General features: G+C 51.0%; 1 protein-coding gene across 12 annotated transcripts in view; it reads right to left on the minus strand.

Annotated features, from left to right (window-relative positions):
- The window catches only part of Cux2 (cut like homeobox 2), a 175,575-nt gene that overhangs the window by 141,590 nt on the left and 15,394 nt on the right, over positions 1-18,591 (minus strand). For 8 of the 12 annotated variants that reach the window (XM_038344902.1, XM_038344899.1, XM_038344895.1 and 5 more), the window contains exons 1-2: positions 4,976-5,420; positions 4,298-4,455 (exon numbers count right to left, since the gene is read on the minus strand). The exons of 1 other annotated variant lie outside the window; for it this stretch is intronic. In XM_038344902.1, coding sequence (XP_038200830.1) covers positions 4,298-4,408 — 111 coding nt within the window. In that variant the 5' untranslated portion in view covers positions 4,409-4,455; positions 4,976-5,420. Of the gene's footprint in view, positions 1-4,297; positions 4,456-4,975; positions 5,421-18,591 lie in introns of those variants that run through there. 3 more of the 12 variants (XM_038344905.1, XM_038344904.1, XM_038344903.1) reach the window with 1 other exon arrangement.

Below are 18,591 nucleotides of genomic sequence, written 5' to 3' on the forward strand. Positions count from 1 at the left end.
CAGCCTCACATCTGTCCCATTCATTTGAACTCAAGAGTCATTATGCCTCTCAGAGGGACTAGACCCAGGGCCTTCCTCTGGGGAGAAGCTCCCAGGAATGGAGGACTGAGGGAGGGTGGGGAGGGGCTCCATGCTCCAGGCCACTCAACCCTCAGAAAGGGTGGCCTTGTTTTGGAAAAAGCCAGACACATGGTCACCAGCAGGTGGAGGTCTGCGACTCTGTTGGTCTCTTCCTGCCCTGTCACAGTTGCCCAAGATGCAGCCTCCACACAGTGGATACCACGGCATCTGCGGTCAACCTGACCACCATAGGGTCCTAGCCTCACCCTGCCCTGCCACTCCTACCTCTGTGTTTTTAGGGGCCAGACCTACCCCTCCTGTGTCTGGGAAGCCCCTCATGATGGGAGTCTCGGGGGAGTGGACTTAAGCTGAGGTTACCATGGTGGACTGGGTCAGGTCCTCTGGACACCACAGTGTAGCGTGAATTCTAATTGGTTTTAATAATAAAAACCCTAAGTCAGAAAAAGAAATAAATGCTGAAAGATCAGAGAAGCAGAGCAGCCAGGTACTAGTTCTTACCTCTGCCGAATCCTCAGACTGAATGAGCGATTCTGTCTCTAGGAATCCTCAGATTGAATGTCCTGAGTTCCTGTCTCCTCCCCTTTATATTCCTCTCTCTGCCCAGCCATATCACTCCTGTGCTGGGATTAAAGGTGTGTGATCCCAAGTATTGGTGTCAAAGGTGTGATCTCTGTTTCTCTTTTAGACTGAATTAATTTCATGTAGCCCAGGGTGGCCTTGAACTGACAGAGATTCATCTGCCTCTGCTTCCCAAGTGCTGGGATTGAAGCTGTGTGCCACCATTGCCTGGCCTCCATGGCTAACTAGTGTGGCTAGCTATGTAGTCTGATCTTTAGGCAAGCTTTATTTGTTACAGCACAAAGTATCACCACAGCACAGCTTTGGCTGAGGTTCCTACCAAGGGCAGCCTAGCTTTCCAGCCTACAAAAATGGTTACCAACAGCTCCCTGAGCCTCCCACCCCCTCCCCGTGTACTGAAGAATCACGGCTCGAGCAGTAGGCAGAGAACTCAGAATCTGCATCAGCTGACAGTAACCAATGTCTAGGTGAGAGCTCAGTATCCGACAGAGGAGGAAACCACACAGCTCATGAGCTCCAGGCAGTCAGGTGACCAGGAATGTACCTGAGCTTGCTGCTCAGATGACATCGACTCCTCTTGTTCCTTCCCCGCACAGGAACTTAACCATGTGTCTACTGTGTGCCAGATACTTGTGTGCTTGGCACACAATGGCATGCAAAAGAGACAAAGTCCCCGCCTTCCCAGAGCTGGCATTTTAATGAGAGGAATCAATCAAAAAGGTCTACACTTAATCGCACTGAGAGTGGTGGAGAGTAAAGACAGCCCAGCAGTGTCTTGTGCACAAGTGCTTTGGGGATGGCTACTAGACAAATGGGGGCTGTATGAGAAGGATAGGACAAGAGGCTCACAGGCCCTGCGACAGGTGTGATGGTCCTGTCAGTCCCATTGTACATGTGAGAAACAGAGGCCCAGAAATCCTGTTCAGGTCACCAGGTGTGCAAGTGGCAGGCCAGAACCAAAACCCAGGGCTTCTAACACTACTAACTCATCTGGCTCTGCTGAGGTCTCTCTAGGAATGGGTCACCAACCCATATCAAGCTTGGATTAAGAGGTTATGAGAGGGAGGAGTCTTACCCAGGATACTCCAGAGGCAACCAAGTTCATGACTTCCCCCAGGTACTATGAGGAGGATGAGCCCCACAGGAAGACAGTGGCTGCCACCCACATGACACAGCTGTATGATCACAGCTGCAGGCAGGTGACCCAAACAGGGGGAGCAACTCCAGTCCCAGCTCTGAATGCCACTGCTGGTCCCCAGGTGCATGCCAAGGTATAGCCCCAAATGACAGCATAAGCCTCGGTACACAGAGCAAAACAGGCTACCCAAGAACCCTCCCAGGGACTCCCACTGTCTGCAGTTCCTGTTGAGTTCTTCTAGAAGGTTCTATAGAGAAAATTGCTTTAATTTGCTTGTTTGTCTATCAGAGGCCCTCAGCTTGTAAAAGGCATGCTGAGAGACACAAACCCAACCTCACATTCTCAGCCCCTGATCCCAGCTCTTGAGTTTGGGGGAAGACCCAAGGCCTCATCTACAGTGAAGTGCTAAGTCTCACTAAGGGCCCTCTGCCCCCATGGACCAAGGACACTACAGGCAGGACTGGCCTCAACACCATCTCCTCCTCAGTCCCTTGACCAGGGACCAAACCTGCCAGATCCATCCCTCACCTTCCCAGGCTGTCCCCGGTTGAACTTGATCTTACCAATTCTAGTGCTTGTTGAGTGAATAAATAAGATGACCCAGCGTGACACACCCTGGTCTGCCAGCATCTGTCTTCGGCAAATTTGGCACACTTGTTCACTGATGGTATTTTCAGACCCTCGCAGGGTAGGGCCAGTGAACCCAGCAACCCCCCACCACTGCAATTTCCCTCTGCCTGTCCACCTCGCTTCCCCCCCATACACACAGCCAGAGCTAGCTCTCTGTCTCCTCTTCCTCCCATGACGTTACATTAAGCAAAATTTCTTCATTGGCAAATAAATGCTCTCTCCATCAATAAGCACGATGACTAAATCAAACTGTTAGCTGTCATTCTTATCTCTTAAACAGACCCATGGATTTCCCAAGTAATCAGAAAGGGAATCAAACGCTGCCATTTGAGGTCAGAGATAACCCGGTCAATTTCTGCCAGGAGGGGGGAGTGGGGTGGGCATTTATGCACTGGCCCCCCAAAAAACAAACACTCCTGTAAATAAAGCCGGCCTCCATCCTGTCTGCACAATGCGCTGCTTATTGAGTGAGTCAGGTGTTTGGCTGATTAAAAATTGATCCATTTCAAAATCTAATCAACAGAATAGGATTCTTTCATACGTTATCGGGAGAGCTGCTGACATCGAAAACCAAACCTGTTATTAACCCATGAACTCCAGTGACCTGCTCCCTGCCGCTCCCAGCAACTGTAAATTATTCAGTGGTCCAGGACCCAGGGGCCGCTGAGCCTGATGGATTTAGACCAGGGCATCGGTCCAGGACTTTGGGTCGATGGCATGGCCTCACCAATCCCCGGAGGCCAGGGTTCAAGACACATGGGGGCTGCATGTCACGACTGTGAATACATTACTGGCATCCGCTGGGGCCTGGCCTGGGCTGTGCCTTTGACTAAAAAGCCTCTCTCAACAGGGAAGGCAGGCTGGACGGGGCCTCTGGGGATACAAGGCTTGGGGGAGGCCATTCCTGATTCCCAGGATGAGCGAAGATTTCCCTTGAACTACAGAAATGAATAAAGATGGGGGTGGCATTTGGCAGAAGAGGCCCAGCAATGCTACCTACTCCAGATGTTTGCCTCCGCATACAAAGGAAGGCTCTTTGGGATGCTGGCCAGAGGTGTCCAGAGCCTGCTGCTATGTGCAGTAGGGCCCTGGGCCTTCTCACCAATTTCTATGCTCTCTGACCTTGAATTAGAGCTCTTCTGAGAGCCAAATCTTACCAAAGCAAGATCCAAGAAAGGTCTTCCATCACCTCCTCTCTCTCTTCCCCTTCTTCTTCCTGCTCCCTCTCTACCTCCCCCATACACAGTTTACATTCTGCTGAGCAAGGAGAGGGACTCTCAGGGCAACAAGGCCACCGGAATTTGATACTGCAACTTCAAGGCCTGCGTCTAACAGCTGACCCAATGGGAAGGATAAATATGGGAGGGGAAAATGGATGCGTCTTCAGCGGGGCTTGGGAGTGGGGGTAGGCCTGGAGACTGGGAGAAGAGCCCAGGGGAGCCCAGTTGCTCCCTGACCCGGGCCTCTGGGAGAAGCAAGGCAGAGTGAGATGTAACTGAACAGCCTGAATCTTGCCTCTGCTGTGTCCGGCTGTGTGAGTCAGAGCAGGGGCACAAACTCTCTAAGTTTCGGCTTTCTCATAGGTTCAATGGAGTAAGGAAACAGCCGGTTCTCCAGGCCATAGTTCAGGATGGAAAGGGACAGGACAATGGCGGGTGCTGAGGTTACTGCCACAGCACAGACCCCTAGAGTCCTTGACATGGTCACCTGCACACCCAGCTGGATCCACCCCACCTCCTCCTTGGAGCTGATCTTTGTAACAATGACCCCCACTTGTGCTTCAGGGCACGAGACCCCAGAGGTCCTTCACCATATGTGACTGAGTTTGAGGATCAAGTCCAGGGTTCAAAATCCAGCTCATCCACTTACCGGCTGTGTGACTGTGGAAAAAAGGGACCTGACCTGTCGGTGCTTTGGCCTCACATAGGTCACCACCATGCTGTCTGGCACACAGCAAGCCCTCGACCCCAGCCCAGACATCAGGCTCCTCAGTGCTGAGGCCTACAAGGTCATGGCACGCTCTTCCCCTGTCCAGAGAAATACTGAGCATCAGCAAGCACTTGGATAAACACACAGAAGCTAAAGCATCACAGATACGTCTTCAACACATACACTCAAAACAATGGCACCAAGAGCACCCCAAGGACTTCCGTGTCACTAACCACCGAGATGCCTGAGCATCTGCGAGCCGCTAAGAGACGAAGCCTGCCACAGACCCTTCAGGACCTGAGAATCTGTTTCACCTAGTTCTATCTGCAGCAGCCTGACCCAGACAGAATCTGCCTCAGGGTCACCGACCACATCATGAGCCTTTACGGGGCTATCACCACACCTGGTCCAGCAGGAGACAGCTCCAGGGTCAGGGCCTGTGACAAGATGGCACTCCCTCTACACAAAACCCAGTCTGACCAGACCCGAGACAGAGGGGTCCCATGAGAATGGGAGGAATGAGCTAATGAATCCCTGAAGCTCCAGGACAGAAGGGATAGGGTGGAAGAGACACCAGTGGGGGTTTAAGGACCAGACTCTCAGTCGGGCTAACCTTACCTGGACAGAGGGTCTCAGGAGGCCTCAGGCTTGGAGTGGGGGGGGGGGTGCCGCGTCCTCGATGTCAATAAACAGCACTGGCCAGTCCCTAGAAATGAGCTGGCCCGACCCTGATAGCTTCTGGCCACCAGCTCTGTTTACTCTCTGCCTGTTGTCCTCGTGACAGGCCTTCCAAGAACTGCGATCAATGTGAGCCTGGCTGCCCGCAGCCTGGCTCCCTGCAGCCCGGCTCACTGCTGCCGAGGATGTACCATGCTAGGATGTACCCAGTCTGGCTTCCGCGTCTGCTGGGATGACAAGCAGAGAGAACCAGCCTGCATGTCCACAGCCGAAAGCAGGGCACAGCGCACACAGGACCGTCTTGGTGCCAGTGAACCCACAAGTGACCCTGACTCACTCGCCTAAAGAATTCACCCTGCAGCCTGGTCAGCAAGCACCTGGCTGGGCCAGTGGACTGAGAAACCTGGGGTGTGGAGCAATGTCACGTGCTCCTCATAACACAGCCCATGGGAGTTAAATGAGAACCACAGCTGGGCCAGGACACAGCCCTCCAGGATGGAGCCTGGCGCCTGGACAAAATACTACAGGTGAGGGGTTTGTCTGATCTAATACAAATAAGCCAAATCCCATCCTGTACTAAGGGGGCTGAGGCAGAAGGACTTTAAGGACAGCCTGACTTATACAGCAAGACACTGTCTCAAAAACAAAAATGAAATATAAATAAATAAAAAGCAAACCCCCCAGGTTGTCCAGCTAAATAAATACACCATGGTAAGTCAGACAAAAGACACATTGATTTTTTTTTTGTGTTAAATGTATCTCAAATATTTTGTTGGACATACTTGCAGTAAGAATTATTTATTCTGCCAAGTGGTGGTGGTGGTGGTGGTGGTGCACACCTTTAATCCCAGCACTCAGGAGGCAGAGGCAGGGGGATCTCTGAGTTCACGATTAGTCTGATCTACAAGCAACTTTCAGGACAGCCAGACTACACAGAGAAACTCTGTCTCGAAAAAAAAGAATTATTTATCCAATATTCCAATTTAACTGAGCATCCTCTAAATAATAATAATAATAATAATAATAATAATAATAATAATAATTGGTAATTATCTTACAGATTTGTTGATTTATTATAAAATCTGGCACCAAAACTGAACACCATTCCCAGCCTCTGACCAAAGGCTCCACAGCACAACACCCGTACCCTCTAGGTCAACACCTCACTTGCCCTAGGAAGCCCTGTTCCAACATGCCAAATGTATGTAGGTCAACTCAGGCAATTGTGGGGGGTGAGGAAGGGCTGAAGAAATTGAGGCACAGAGAGGGAACGACACCTAGCTAAAAAGTCACACAGTCAGAATCAGAGCAGCGTCTACACGGACAGAGGAAGTCAGATCCCTGCGATGAAGGGGTTTGACCAAGAGCACTTGCTGCATAAACGTAAGGACCTGAGTCTGTATCCCAGCACCACATAGGAGTGGGTGTGGTCACACGTGTGTGTCTGTAGTAGTCTCATTCTGCCGCTGCAATAAAAGACTTGACCAAAAGCAACTTAGGGGAGGAACAGGTGTATTGTATCTTGAAGGTTCAATCTATCATTGAGGGAAGCCAAAGCCAGGACCCTGAAGCAGAAACCATAAAAGAACACCATTTACTGGCTCATTTGCAAGGTGATACTTAGCTACCTTCACCCTGCCTAGGGATAGCAACACCCACAGTGGACTGTGCCCCCCCCCCCGTATCAATCATCCATCAAGACAATCCTTCCCAGACATGGCCACAGGCCAGTGTCACCCCTTGGATGACTCTGAGTTGAGTCAACTTGAAACTGAAGCTCACTAGGACAGCACCTATACCCCCAGTGCTGGGGATGTGTGGGTGCTGAGACAGGAGGATAGCAGTAGCTTGCTAGCTAGCAACCTAACTCTAGGGTCAGTGAGAGACACTGCCTCAAGGGATAAGGCAGAGAGTGATGCTGCAGCACACCTGATGTCCTCTTCGGGCACCTGCACGTCCACATATATCACCCACACATGCACACTTAAATTAGTTAGATAGAAAATAAATGTGTTAAAAGGAACTAGAGGCCACACTTAGTTGGCAGCGGTGGCATCCTATTTTGAAACCATTACCAGTGTCTCCAGCCATATCTACCCACATGCTGCCTAGAGCCAGCCAGGTTTCCCGATACACCAGGGTTTCTCCCTAGAGATACTTCCGTCTGTCCTGACAGAGGGATCCCCAGACACCTGGTATGGATCCCACAAGCCCCCAGGGCCAATGGTGCGATTGGAGGAACTGGGATCTCCATCCAGGAAAGTTTTGTGTACCTCTACGTTAAGAGACATCATGCGCCAGGCGGTGGTGGCGCACGCCTTTAATCCCAGCACTCGGGAGGCAGAGGCAGGCGGATCTCTGTGAGTTCGAGGCCAGCCTGGTCTACAAGAGCTAGTTCCAAGACAGGCTCTAAAAAAAAAAAAAAGCTGCAGAGAAACCCTGTCTCGAAAAACAAAACAAAACAAAAAAAAAAAAAAGAGACATTATGCACCTGTTCTAGATAGCCCTGCTAAGGGAGTCTCAGACTGGAAGTCACTCAAATGCCCCTTGGTAGCCAAAAGAGAGTCACCTGCAATCCCAGGACTTGGGAGGCTAAGGCAGGAGGATCACTGTGAGTTCCAAGTCAAGCCGGGCTACAGAGTGAGACCCTGTCTCAAAAAAAAAAAAATCAACTAACCAACAAGGAGCCTGGATGGGTAGATGGTGGTGTCCCTGCACACAAAGCAGAAAACACTGAATCTTCAAAATTACACACAGGAAGGGGAAGAGGGAAACTCTGGAACACTCATGCATGGAGTGGAGGACCTAACTAGAATGGCAGAGATATTCCATGATCATGGACAGCCAAACTCAACACCACCAACTTGGTTTGCAGACCCAATGAACTGTCAATCAAAAGCCAAAGTTTCACGAAGAGACAAAAGGCCCAGAAAGGCTCATGCACATCAGACTTCCCGCCGTTAAAGAGCTGCAGTGATAAAGTCAGCATGGCAGAGGAAGGTCAGTATGAATGCAACAGACGGAGCTTTGATGAGGGAGAAGTGGTATTAGCCATTGGAAAGTCAGCACCAGTGAACAGTCCCCAGCCACACACAGGAACAGGCCAGGCCAAGACCTGCCAGTCTTCACCCCAGTAAACTCAGAATGGATAGAGCAGTGTACTGTACTGTACAGGAGCCATCTCAGCTTCCTAGATAGGAACAGGAAGTTACCCGGATGACCAGGGATGCAGTGGTGATGATCCAGACCCAATGCAAAGACATGATCAATGAAAGAAATGGTTGTCAAACTTGACTTCATTAAATTAAGAAGTTCGAGGGCTGAAGAGATGGCTCCTCAGGATGTTCTTGCAGAAAGCCCAAGTTTGGTTCCCAGTACCCACAATGGGCAGCTGTAACTCTAGCTCCAGGAGATCTAACGCCCTCTCCAGGCCTCCATGGCCACTGCACTCATGTGCATATACTCACATAGACACACAAATGAAAGTAAATCAAAATTTGAAAACAAATAATGAAAACTACAATTTTCTGCTTTGCAAAGGCCATGCCAAAAGAAGAGACCTGGGGCTGGAGAGATGGCTCAGTGGTTAAGAGCACTGGCTGCTCTTCCAGAGGTCCTGAGTTCAATTCCCAGCAATCACATGGTGGCTCTCAACCATCAGTAATGAGATCTGGTGCCCTCTTCTGGCATTCAGGCAAAATACTGTGTAATAAATAAATAAATCAGAGAGAGAGAGAGAGAGAGAGAGAGAGAGAGAGAGAGAGAGAGAGAGAGAGAGAGAAAACAATTGTAAGACCCATCTGATAAAAGGAGGTGGAGCTTCATGGGGGGAGAGGGGACAGTGCAGGCCTTATGGGTTATGGCTTGACCCCAGGTGTATGTGAGAAGCTATCTCAAGCTCTCAGTCTACCGAGGCCTCATCTTCCCGCCCAGTGCTGGACTGTCGTTCCCCCCAATGACAGACTATATCTCCTGAGCTGTGACCCAGAAGAATTCCTTCATCCCTTAAGGCATTTCTGTCACAGAGACAAGAAAAGTTATGGTCACTATACCTGACAGCTCTAGCTGTAGATGGGAACACTGAGTCTTAGGGAGGTGACGGGATTGACTCTGTAAGGACAGCAGTGTCAGGATTTGAACCCAGATCAAGTCCAACTCCAGAGCCACGTTCAAAACCCCAAGATTTCTCTTCCCACCCACAGGTAAGCATGGGGACAGAGCCAGCACCCTACCTCCTCGGGGCTCTGCCTAGAGGTACCAGACCCACACGACCACACAGATCACGGGGGAGGGGAGTGTGAGGGTGGAGCAGGTAGGCAACAAAGCCACAGCCTCGGGTCCTTGCTGGTGCCCATGGCTAATGCCAGCGGCTCCGCCAGCCTCCTCCTTTCACCTCTGTAAAGAACGGATGTGGCTTCAGGCCCCCTGATTCCCGGAGGTTGGGCAGAAGGCTTTCTGAGGGGGGAGGGGTGGAGGGAAAGAAGAAGAAGTGGCGGCTCACAGGGGCAGGCATCTTCAGTCACTAAGGTGACACCTGACACTTCTCACCATGGAGCTCGCTGACAAGCACCTTCAAAGGACAGCAGTGGGCCAGCTTGCTGGCTTTTGTCCCCATGTCACTCATACACAGAAATGATTTTTCCTGCGCACTGCAAGTTATTTTGGTTTGAAACAGCCAAACCCAGCGTAAACCCAAGAGAGAGAGAAAAGAGATGAGGAGCAAAGAGTCACCGGCAGAACGAGACTCAGGCGTGTGGGCAAAAGCAGCATGAGAAACGACCTTGATCATGAGGTCACACAGGGAGAATGGACTGAGTGGCAAAAGGTGAGATGGACTCAGAGAGACACTACCAATGGGGTGTCTTCAGGCCACTTTTACACCCAGAACGCCACAGCTGTTATGCTAGAGGGGTGAAGGGAAGTTTCAGGGAGCCCTTAGGTGTGACATTGTGACACTGTGCCAAAGCTCTGCCAGGGACCTGGACACAAACACTAGAGACACTGCACCGAAGTCCCTGGAGGCCAGAAGAGCTGCGATATGGCGTGACTCCCCCACCCCACCTCTGTCCCCCGTCATCAACACCCTAAACAATACAGCACACCAGGACAGACAGCAGCCACCTCTGTCCCCCGTCATCAACACCCTAAACAATACAGCACACCAGGACAGACAGCAGCCACCTCTGTCCCCTGTCATCAACACCCTAAACAATACAGCACACCAGGACAGACAGCAGCCACCTCTGTCCCCTGTCATCAACACCCTAAACAATACAGCACACCAGGACAGACAGCAGCCATGTATGTTCCCTTCTCACCACTGTAGAAATTCTGATGGAATGGCTAAGAGTTTCCAGAATCTTCCATGACATATTGGGGCAGGGAAGGAAATTGTGTTTCTGGCTACAGATGATATTGATTTAACTTGCAAAAGCTTTAATACATAAAGAGCCCTGGTATACTCCTGTGGCCATGCTATAGAGACAAGACTCAACCCCACTTGGTCACCTCCAAGAAGGTGGCTTTCAGTATGTCTTCACAGAATGGGCCCTGGCTCTTCATTTTCATTCCTTCAGAAACTCAACAAGAGAGACTCCCCCCCCACCCCCTGCCGCCAAGGCAACTGGAAAATACCATGAAAGCTTCTGATTGTCCCAATTTGAGTCATGTGACTTCCTCTTGCAGGAATGGCCACAGAATTGATGGATATGTAGAATGTATGATGGCCACTCTAGGAGTAGAGGCGGAGGACACAACAGGCTTATCTGCCACTTGCTGGCCCCTGCCTACTAACTGGCCCAAAACTACGTAACAACCTGCCCACTTCACCAGGTAGATGTCCCCAAGTCTGTTGTCCAGGAAGCTGCCTCACAAGGCTAGGCCAGTCACAAACAGGACCACACACTGAGAGCTCTGCAGGTCCCCCATGAGTGGTCAACCCCACCATCCCATCCCATCCCATCCTGCAGGAGGACAAGCTGGGGCTCAGAGAGGCACGGGGGCTATGTGGGGAATGCACAGCTTGTTCAGTCAGAGATGGAGTCAAACCTGATGCCAGTGGACTCAACACCCCCTGCTCTAAACCCCACATATTGATCACCATGACCCTGGGGAAAACCCTTGAAGGGGGAATCAAGCTCCTAGAGAGGCAGGAGACTTCTCTGATGAAACAGGAAGTGGCCAGCACACTGTGAGTCCACACTCATGTGTAGTCAAGCTCTACGTTCACAAGGATTTGGGACCCTTAGTGGTGCAGTGGAATCACATGGGTGACCTGTGTGGCTTGAGACTTCGAGGTCTTGCCCCAGGGATGCTGACTTAGTAGGTTTGGAAAGGCCCCGAATGAACTGGTTCCCAAACAGCAAAGATGCTGCAGGTCCAAGAACCTTTAATCCCAGCATGGGAAGGGGCAGGAGAAGGGGGAGCATAGGCAGGCAGATCTCCAAATTCAAAGCCAGCCTGGTTTACAGAGTGAGTTCCAGGACAGCCAGAGCTACACAGATAAACCCTGTCTCAAAAAACAGAACAAAACTCGGTCAGGAAATTAATGAACAACAACAACAAGATGTGGTTTTCATTTAGTAATACCCCGGACATTTAGTAAAAGCAAACAGAAAGTCTCTCGAGCACAAGGGTGAATGACCTCGGCTTCATCTCCCAGGCTCCTCCTTCCCAGCACTCATTGGCTCAACCAGCACCTGTTTACATATGCTTTCGGACAGGGCAGAGTCTAGCGGTTGCGTAAGAAGATGGTATACAGGTAACAAAACGAACAGTATTTACCCTCTGGCTGAGTTCTGGCACGTGGGTCCATCCAGGTGGCAGAATTCACCAGGAGACAATCATATCTACAATGAACTTTCTTCTTTTCTTTGTTTGCTTTTATTTTTTTTCCAAGACAGGGTTTCTCTGTGTAGCCCTAGCTGTCCTGGAACTCGCTCTCTAGACCTGGCTGGTCTCACTCACAGAGATCAGCCTGCCTCTGCCTCCCGATGCTGGGATTAAAGACATGTGCCACTACTGTCCAGCAAAAATGAATTTCCAACCCAAAATTATAACCCACAACAAGAGCAGATCCCAGACCAGGAGCCTCTGAAAACAGGCCGATTCTCCACGGGCTCTGCTGGCTACTTTCTCATTGCTACGACAGAAGTTTAGGGAAGAGAAGACTGATTCCGCTCACAGGTGTCCTTCATGGCGACTGGCAGGCTGAGTCTTCACCTCCTGCCATCTAGGTGGGACCAGAAGTGGAAGGAGGAGGAAGGGGAGTAGGGCTAATAAACCTTCACCCCCACCCATTTTCTCCTATGAGGCTTCACCTCTTAAAAGTTTAACAACCTCCTGGGACAGCCAGCCACGAGGGACCAAGTGTTGGAACATGTGAGACTGGGAAGGGTGGGGTGTTTGCCGTCTAAATCAGAACAGATGCTAAAAGCAACCCTGGGGCAGAATCTGTGCTTGGAGGTCAGTTCTTCCCTCTAGAAACGGCAATGACAGTAACAGTTAACACCTACTGTGTACCAGGCATAGGGCCCGAAGCATTCATCGCTCAGGCTGGAGAGGTGCCTCAGAGGAACTAGGTAGCATTCTCACCGCGCACATGGTGGCTCAAGCTGTTGGGAACTCCAGCTCTAGGGACTCTGGCAACTCTCTTCTGACCTCGGCAGGCGGCAGGCACACAGACGGTGCACATACACGTGCATGTAAACCACTCATACACATAGCATAGGAGTTAGACATTTTTAAAGACTTGCTGAGCAGAGATGGGTCTTTCCACTTGTCCAGTTTCACAGAAAAATCTAAGCCCTGTCAGGACGAGTGGGGTGCTGCAGTGGGACACCCTGAGTTTGTCTGTACCCACAGAGACCCCAAGTCACAGGAGCGACTGAGGCCAAGGAGGTGTGGAGTGTTACAATGAATGAGCAAATGGCCAGCCATCCAGGTCAGAACCAACCATGTGTCTATGTAAGCCCAGCACAGGAGAGACAGCCTGTGCTGGCAGGGCCTGGAGAGTCAGCATACTTCATGCATATACGCCTGCATAAGTGTTTGCTACTGTGGGTTGGATGCCTCAAGCAATGGTGGATTTTTAAAAATCTTTCCTTCTTCCACAAACCCCTAGGTAAATAATAAATGGCAGAAAGAAACACAAAGTATATATTTGAATGAGAAGAAGCCACCCTACCCCTCCCCATCTGCCTGGGCAGGAGACATGCCGCATACCTGTCCCTGGGTCTGCTGTGCCCTTCAGCTTCCCAGATGTCGTAAGAGTCACGGACAAGAGGACAACAGTGTCCTTGACTGGCCCCTTTTCCCACCCCAGGCTGTGAGCCTCAGCACCCTGTAGCCCACATCTTCCTCCATCACCCTAACTTCTTCAGACTTTGTCTGTCCAGGATACAGACTTCAGCAGAGCTGGAAACCAGCTCCATCAGAGGCAGAGACGTGGTGGCGCACGCCTTTAATCCCAGCACTCAGGAAGCAGAGGCAGGTGAATCCCTGTGAGTTCTAGGCCAGCCTGGTCTACAAGAGCTAGTTCCAGGACAGCTAGGATTGTTACACAGGGAAACCCTGTCTCGAAAAACCAACAAAACAAAACAAAACAAAACAAAACAGCTCCATCAGAACCAGGCTGTCCATCCTCCCAGTCATACATGGCTGCTCATAGGCCTCCCACTGGGACCCAGTCACACCAAACTCCCTGTTCTTCCCTCCATAAAACTACAGGCATGTCCCCCTCACCCCAAGACCTTTGCTTCCCTGGTACTTGGCAGTCTGCCTAACACTGAGGAGATGCAAAGCAAAGCTTGCTGGCCCATCACCAGGTGAAGGAATGAAGTCATCCCTGCCTAGCCCCTCCCACTCTGCTTCCTCCAGGCTGAGCCGGGCATGCAGCTTCTCCCATCTTTCACATATGACGTCACTTTATCTACTTCCAGGTACTGTATTCATGAGCCCCAGATAAATATTTAATCACAATAAAATAAGCGGGCCTGTCTGCTGGAATGGCCTTGTACGCCCACTCCTCTGACTTAGCTGTGACATATATGTGCATAATACAGGTGGGGCTCCCTTTGGGGGCTTCCTTATGTGCAATGCAAAGCCCCCAAAGAAATGCACACACCACCCCAGGCAGAAAAGCTGTGACCATTCCTGAGGCAGGTGAATGCCCACTGCACCCTGGGGGACATAATGGGAGCCACTCATCCGGCCGCCATGCAGCTAACTTACAAAGTACCTCCTGTATGCTAGCCTGTGTAAAATTCACTCCACTGTCTCCAGTCAAAGACCCATTTCCTAGGAGAGGAAACAGGTCCAGAGTGGCATACACCTGTCCTTAGACCAAGCTGTTGACCACGAGGCCTCCAGCCCTCCTGACAGAACAAGACAAGGACACTAGGAGTGGACATCTAAAAGCAAAGTTTCAAAGAGGTCTTAGCCCTGCCTGGGGAGGGGGACAGGGAAAGGGGACCACCAGGGCTATGTACACAAAACCAAGGACAGCCAGAGTTGCTCAGTGAAAGACTGGACCAGAACTGATGGCCTCACGGAACTGGACCAGAACTGATGGCCAAGTACCAGGGAAGCAAAGGTCTTGGGGTGAGGGGGACATGCCTGTAGTTTTATGGAGAGAAGAACAGGGAGTTTGGTGTGACTGGGTCCCAGTGGGAGGCCTATGAGCAGCCATGTATGACTGGGAGGATGGACAGCCTGGTTCTGATGGAGCTGTTTTGTTTTGTTTTGTTGGTTTTTTGAGACAGGGTTTCCCTGTGTAACAATCCTAGCTGTCCTGGAACTAGCTCTTGTAGACCAGGCTGGCCTAGAACTCACAGGGAATAAGAAGTGGACAGGACCACAGAGAACTGTCCTTCGGACCTGTCCAGGGTCACACTCCCTTCTCCACATCCAAGTCCTGTAACAATGTACTTCTTTCCCTTGCAGTTGGACGATTTCTCCTAAATCCTTCCACAGTGTGCCTCGTTCTCTGCCCCAAATCCCAGAAATCTTCCTGAGCTCTTCTTTGTCCCCAACGACCAAAACAGGAGTAAAAATAGACCAGAGAAGAGGAGGCGCAGGCTGCACCATGCCAACATCCTGGGGTTGTGTGTGTGCACGTACACCCATGTGTGGATGCATGTGCTTGTGTGTGTATTGTGTGTGCACATGCATGTGCACGGACACAGATTTGGAAGGGCAGGAGAGCTCAAAAGGGCTAGCAGTCATCTGCCCCATCTTACAGATGGGGAAAACTGAGGCAAAAGCAAGGTGGCCTTTCTGGAAACAAATGTGCCAGGGGTCAGCATTTCAAGGTCCTGGCTCTCTCTATCACATCCCCTACCCCAGAACCCCCGTGACCTGATTAAGGGTAGTTAGGGTTTCCTGTCTCTTTTGCCAACAGCAAGCTCAGAGTAGGGCAGACTGTACATTTTGGGAACAGGTCCCAATTCCAGAATGGAAATGGGTCTTCCCTCCCTCCCTGCAGAGGAACTGCCTCTAGAGCTAGCTGGCAGGGGTGGGAAGCATCACTTATAAGGATACAGTGAAATGTCCCCTAGGGCCTCACCCTCTTGACCATCCTCCATCTTGCATGGTACCCGAGATTTGAGAATCATTCTGTCTTGGTGTCTGTCGCTGCCTTTGTGTATGTGTGTCCCCCACACCCTCACTGTTTGTTTGTGTGTCTCTGCCTTTGTCTCTCCTCTTCCCTCCCCAGTCGAGGGGGGTGGGGCAAAAAATATCCCAAGACCCCAATTTAAAGTAAAGTTGATGCTGCCGGCTCCCCTTCCCCACAGCTTCATAATCAAACTTGTGAGGGCGGACAGGCGGGAGCGAGCAGCGAAGATCCTCGGAGAGGGTACAATCAGACAATTTTTAAGATCATGGAGCATTAGACCGGTCCCAACTGGGTTTACTAATCAAACAGCCAAATCCTTCATAACCAGCCAATCCCTACAGGGCAATTAAATCCTTCCCCTTTAAAACACTTGCCACACTGTCTGGGGACAGAAAGAAAAATTTGCAAAATTCATTTGATAAATTAGCTAGGGAAAAAAAAGAAAAGAGGGAATCAAGCTTTGTTCTTTTCATTTTTTTTAATTATGGAATTCACAATGCCTGAATAATGTTTAATAAGAACTATGAAAATTCCTAACAGTATTACAACACAACACAAAAGAATTAACCTGGTTACCGTGAAAAATTGCATATTTAATTAAGAACAGAGAGTTCAAAACTATCCAGAGACTTTCAAAGTGCGGTTGCCTGAGGGGCCAAATTACATGCTTCCAGGGCTGCTAACGGAGTTAGTGCGTTCAGTCATTACCCAGGCGTCCCCATTAAGTGACTCTGGGCAGATGACATCAAATTCATTTCAAAAGCACCAGGAACTGAAGCACTCACTTGAGCAGTTGAAGGGAAAGCAACTACCCTGCTGGTGCAATCAGACCCCTTGTTGATAAAGGCAATAATTAAAGAATAATGTTAATTAGCTGCTTTTATTTGAAGAGAAGTGTGGTAGTTGGAGGGCTTCCAGGCTGTTGAGGTGGGAGTCGTGCTTTCTCTCAAAGAAGGGGGGGGGGCGCTGTGGAGTGGGGAGCATGAAGCCCACAGGAAAAGAGATGTGGCTGAGAAAAGTCCAAGGCAGGGCCAAGCACGGCCCAAAGCTTCAGGAGGGGCCAGCCAGACCGGTGAGGCCTGGGTCCCCACGTGCGAACTGGACAGTCGCCCCAAGGTGCTCAGGGGGCAGCTCAGAGACTCAGGACTTCACTACTGCCACCATGGCAGACTCGGGCAGAACCGGCCTCCTTGGCCACACCCTGACACATCCACTCAACCCCTACTTCCCGTCACACCCATTCCCCTCACACAGTCTCCTGTCACACCCATTCCCCTCACACAGTCTCCTGTCACACTCATTCCCCTCACACAGTCTCCTGTCACACCCATTCTCCTCACACACTCTCCTGTCACACCCATTCCCCTCAGTCTCCTGTCACACCCATTCCCCTCACACACTCTCCTGTCACACTCATTCCCCTCACACAGTCTCCTGTCACACCCATTCTCCTCACACACTCTCCTGTCACACCCATTCCCCTCAGTCTCCTGTCACACCCATTCCCCTCACACACTCTCCTGTCACACTCATTCCCCTCACACAGTCTCCTGTCACACCCATTCCCCTCACACACTCTCCTGTCACACTCATTCCCCTCACACAGTCTCCTGTCACACCCATTCTCCTCACACACTCTCCTGTCACACTCATTCCCCTCACACAGTCTCCTGTCACACCCATTCCCCTCACACACTCTCCTGTCACACCCATTCCCCTCACAGTCTCCTGTCACACCTATTCCCCTCACACACTCTCCTGTCACACCCATTCCCCTCACACACTCTCCTGTCACACTCATTCCCCTCACACAGTCTCCTGTCACACTCATTCCCCTCACACTCTCCTGTCACACTCACTTCCCTTACACATTCTCCTGTCACACTTCCTATTTGGCCATTTCTCGTCACATCCACTCACAGACTTTCCTGTTACACTCCCTACTTGGCTACTTCCTGTCACTTCCAGTCATTCCACACAACCTATAACACACTCACCGTCTCCCCAACCACTTTCTGTCACACCTGCACCTGAATGATATGAATCATCTCTTCCCTTTCCACAGAAAACAACTTCTCCCAAGATGGCAGCTACCATATCTCTCCCTTCCCAGGTTCTTCATGGAGCATGGCTGACATGCCTGTCATTGAGGAGTGGAGTCTAGACCTCTCTCCCTTTGGACGGCTGACCATTGCTGGAGGCAAAGCTGACAGAAGTGAGAACCAATGTCCAAGCCTAATGACCAAAGCCAAGTTTCCATCTTTTCTCTGGAAACCTGGGCACTGCACAGTGGGGAGAAACCACCATTCATGCCACATGGTGGCACTCCTGCGGGCAGCTGAGCCAGCTGAGCCAGCTGACGCCCAGCTGTCAAGAGTGGTGACGGCCACTTCAACTGGGCTCTGCCTGACTGACAGACCCTGTGAGCCCTATAGTCATGACCCCCACAAGACTTGCATGTCTTGTTACACGGCAATGACTGACTGATACATCTACACATATGCATGATCTGCCTCACTCCACACTCTCCTGCTTCACAGACCAGCTTGAGAAACACCGTTTCCAAAGAAAGCCATAACCCACCTCCACCGCACTACAGGAAGGGCCCAGCACACTGCAGGGTCGAGGCAAAGAGCCTGAAAGCAGTGTGTGGAGGCCACACACTTCCCAGCGCTATGGTCCCTGGGGAAGAAGCAGGCTCAACTAAGGCCACTCACCTGCAGGACTCAGGCTGGCCCTATCCGCCCAGGGCATCGTCTGGATGGGATGTCAGGGGGCATCTGAGGAAGAAGGAGGGGGTCTGCCTTCCTTGGGATCCCCACCTTGGCAGCTAGGCTGATAGTGGCAACTGGGCCTTTGTCCCTCCTGCTACCCACATTCCAGAAGCCTCTGCAGAGCCCTGCACGGCTCCGAAGGATTCTTTTCCAGAGCTGAGCCTCTC

The sequence above is a fragment of the Arvicola amphibius genome, chromosome 10 (genome assembly GCF_903992535.2).
Source record: "Arvicola amphibius chromosome 10, mArvAmp1.2, whole genome shotgun sequence".
Classification (NCBI taxonomy): Eukaryota; Metazoa; Chordata; class Mammalia; order Rodentia; family Cricetidae; genus Arvicola; species Arvicola amphibius.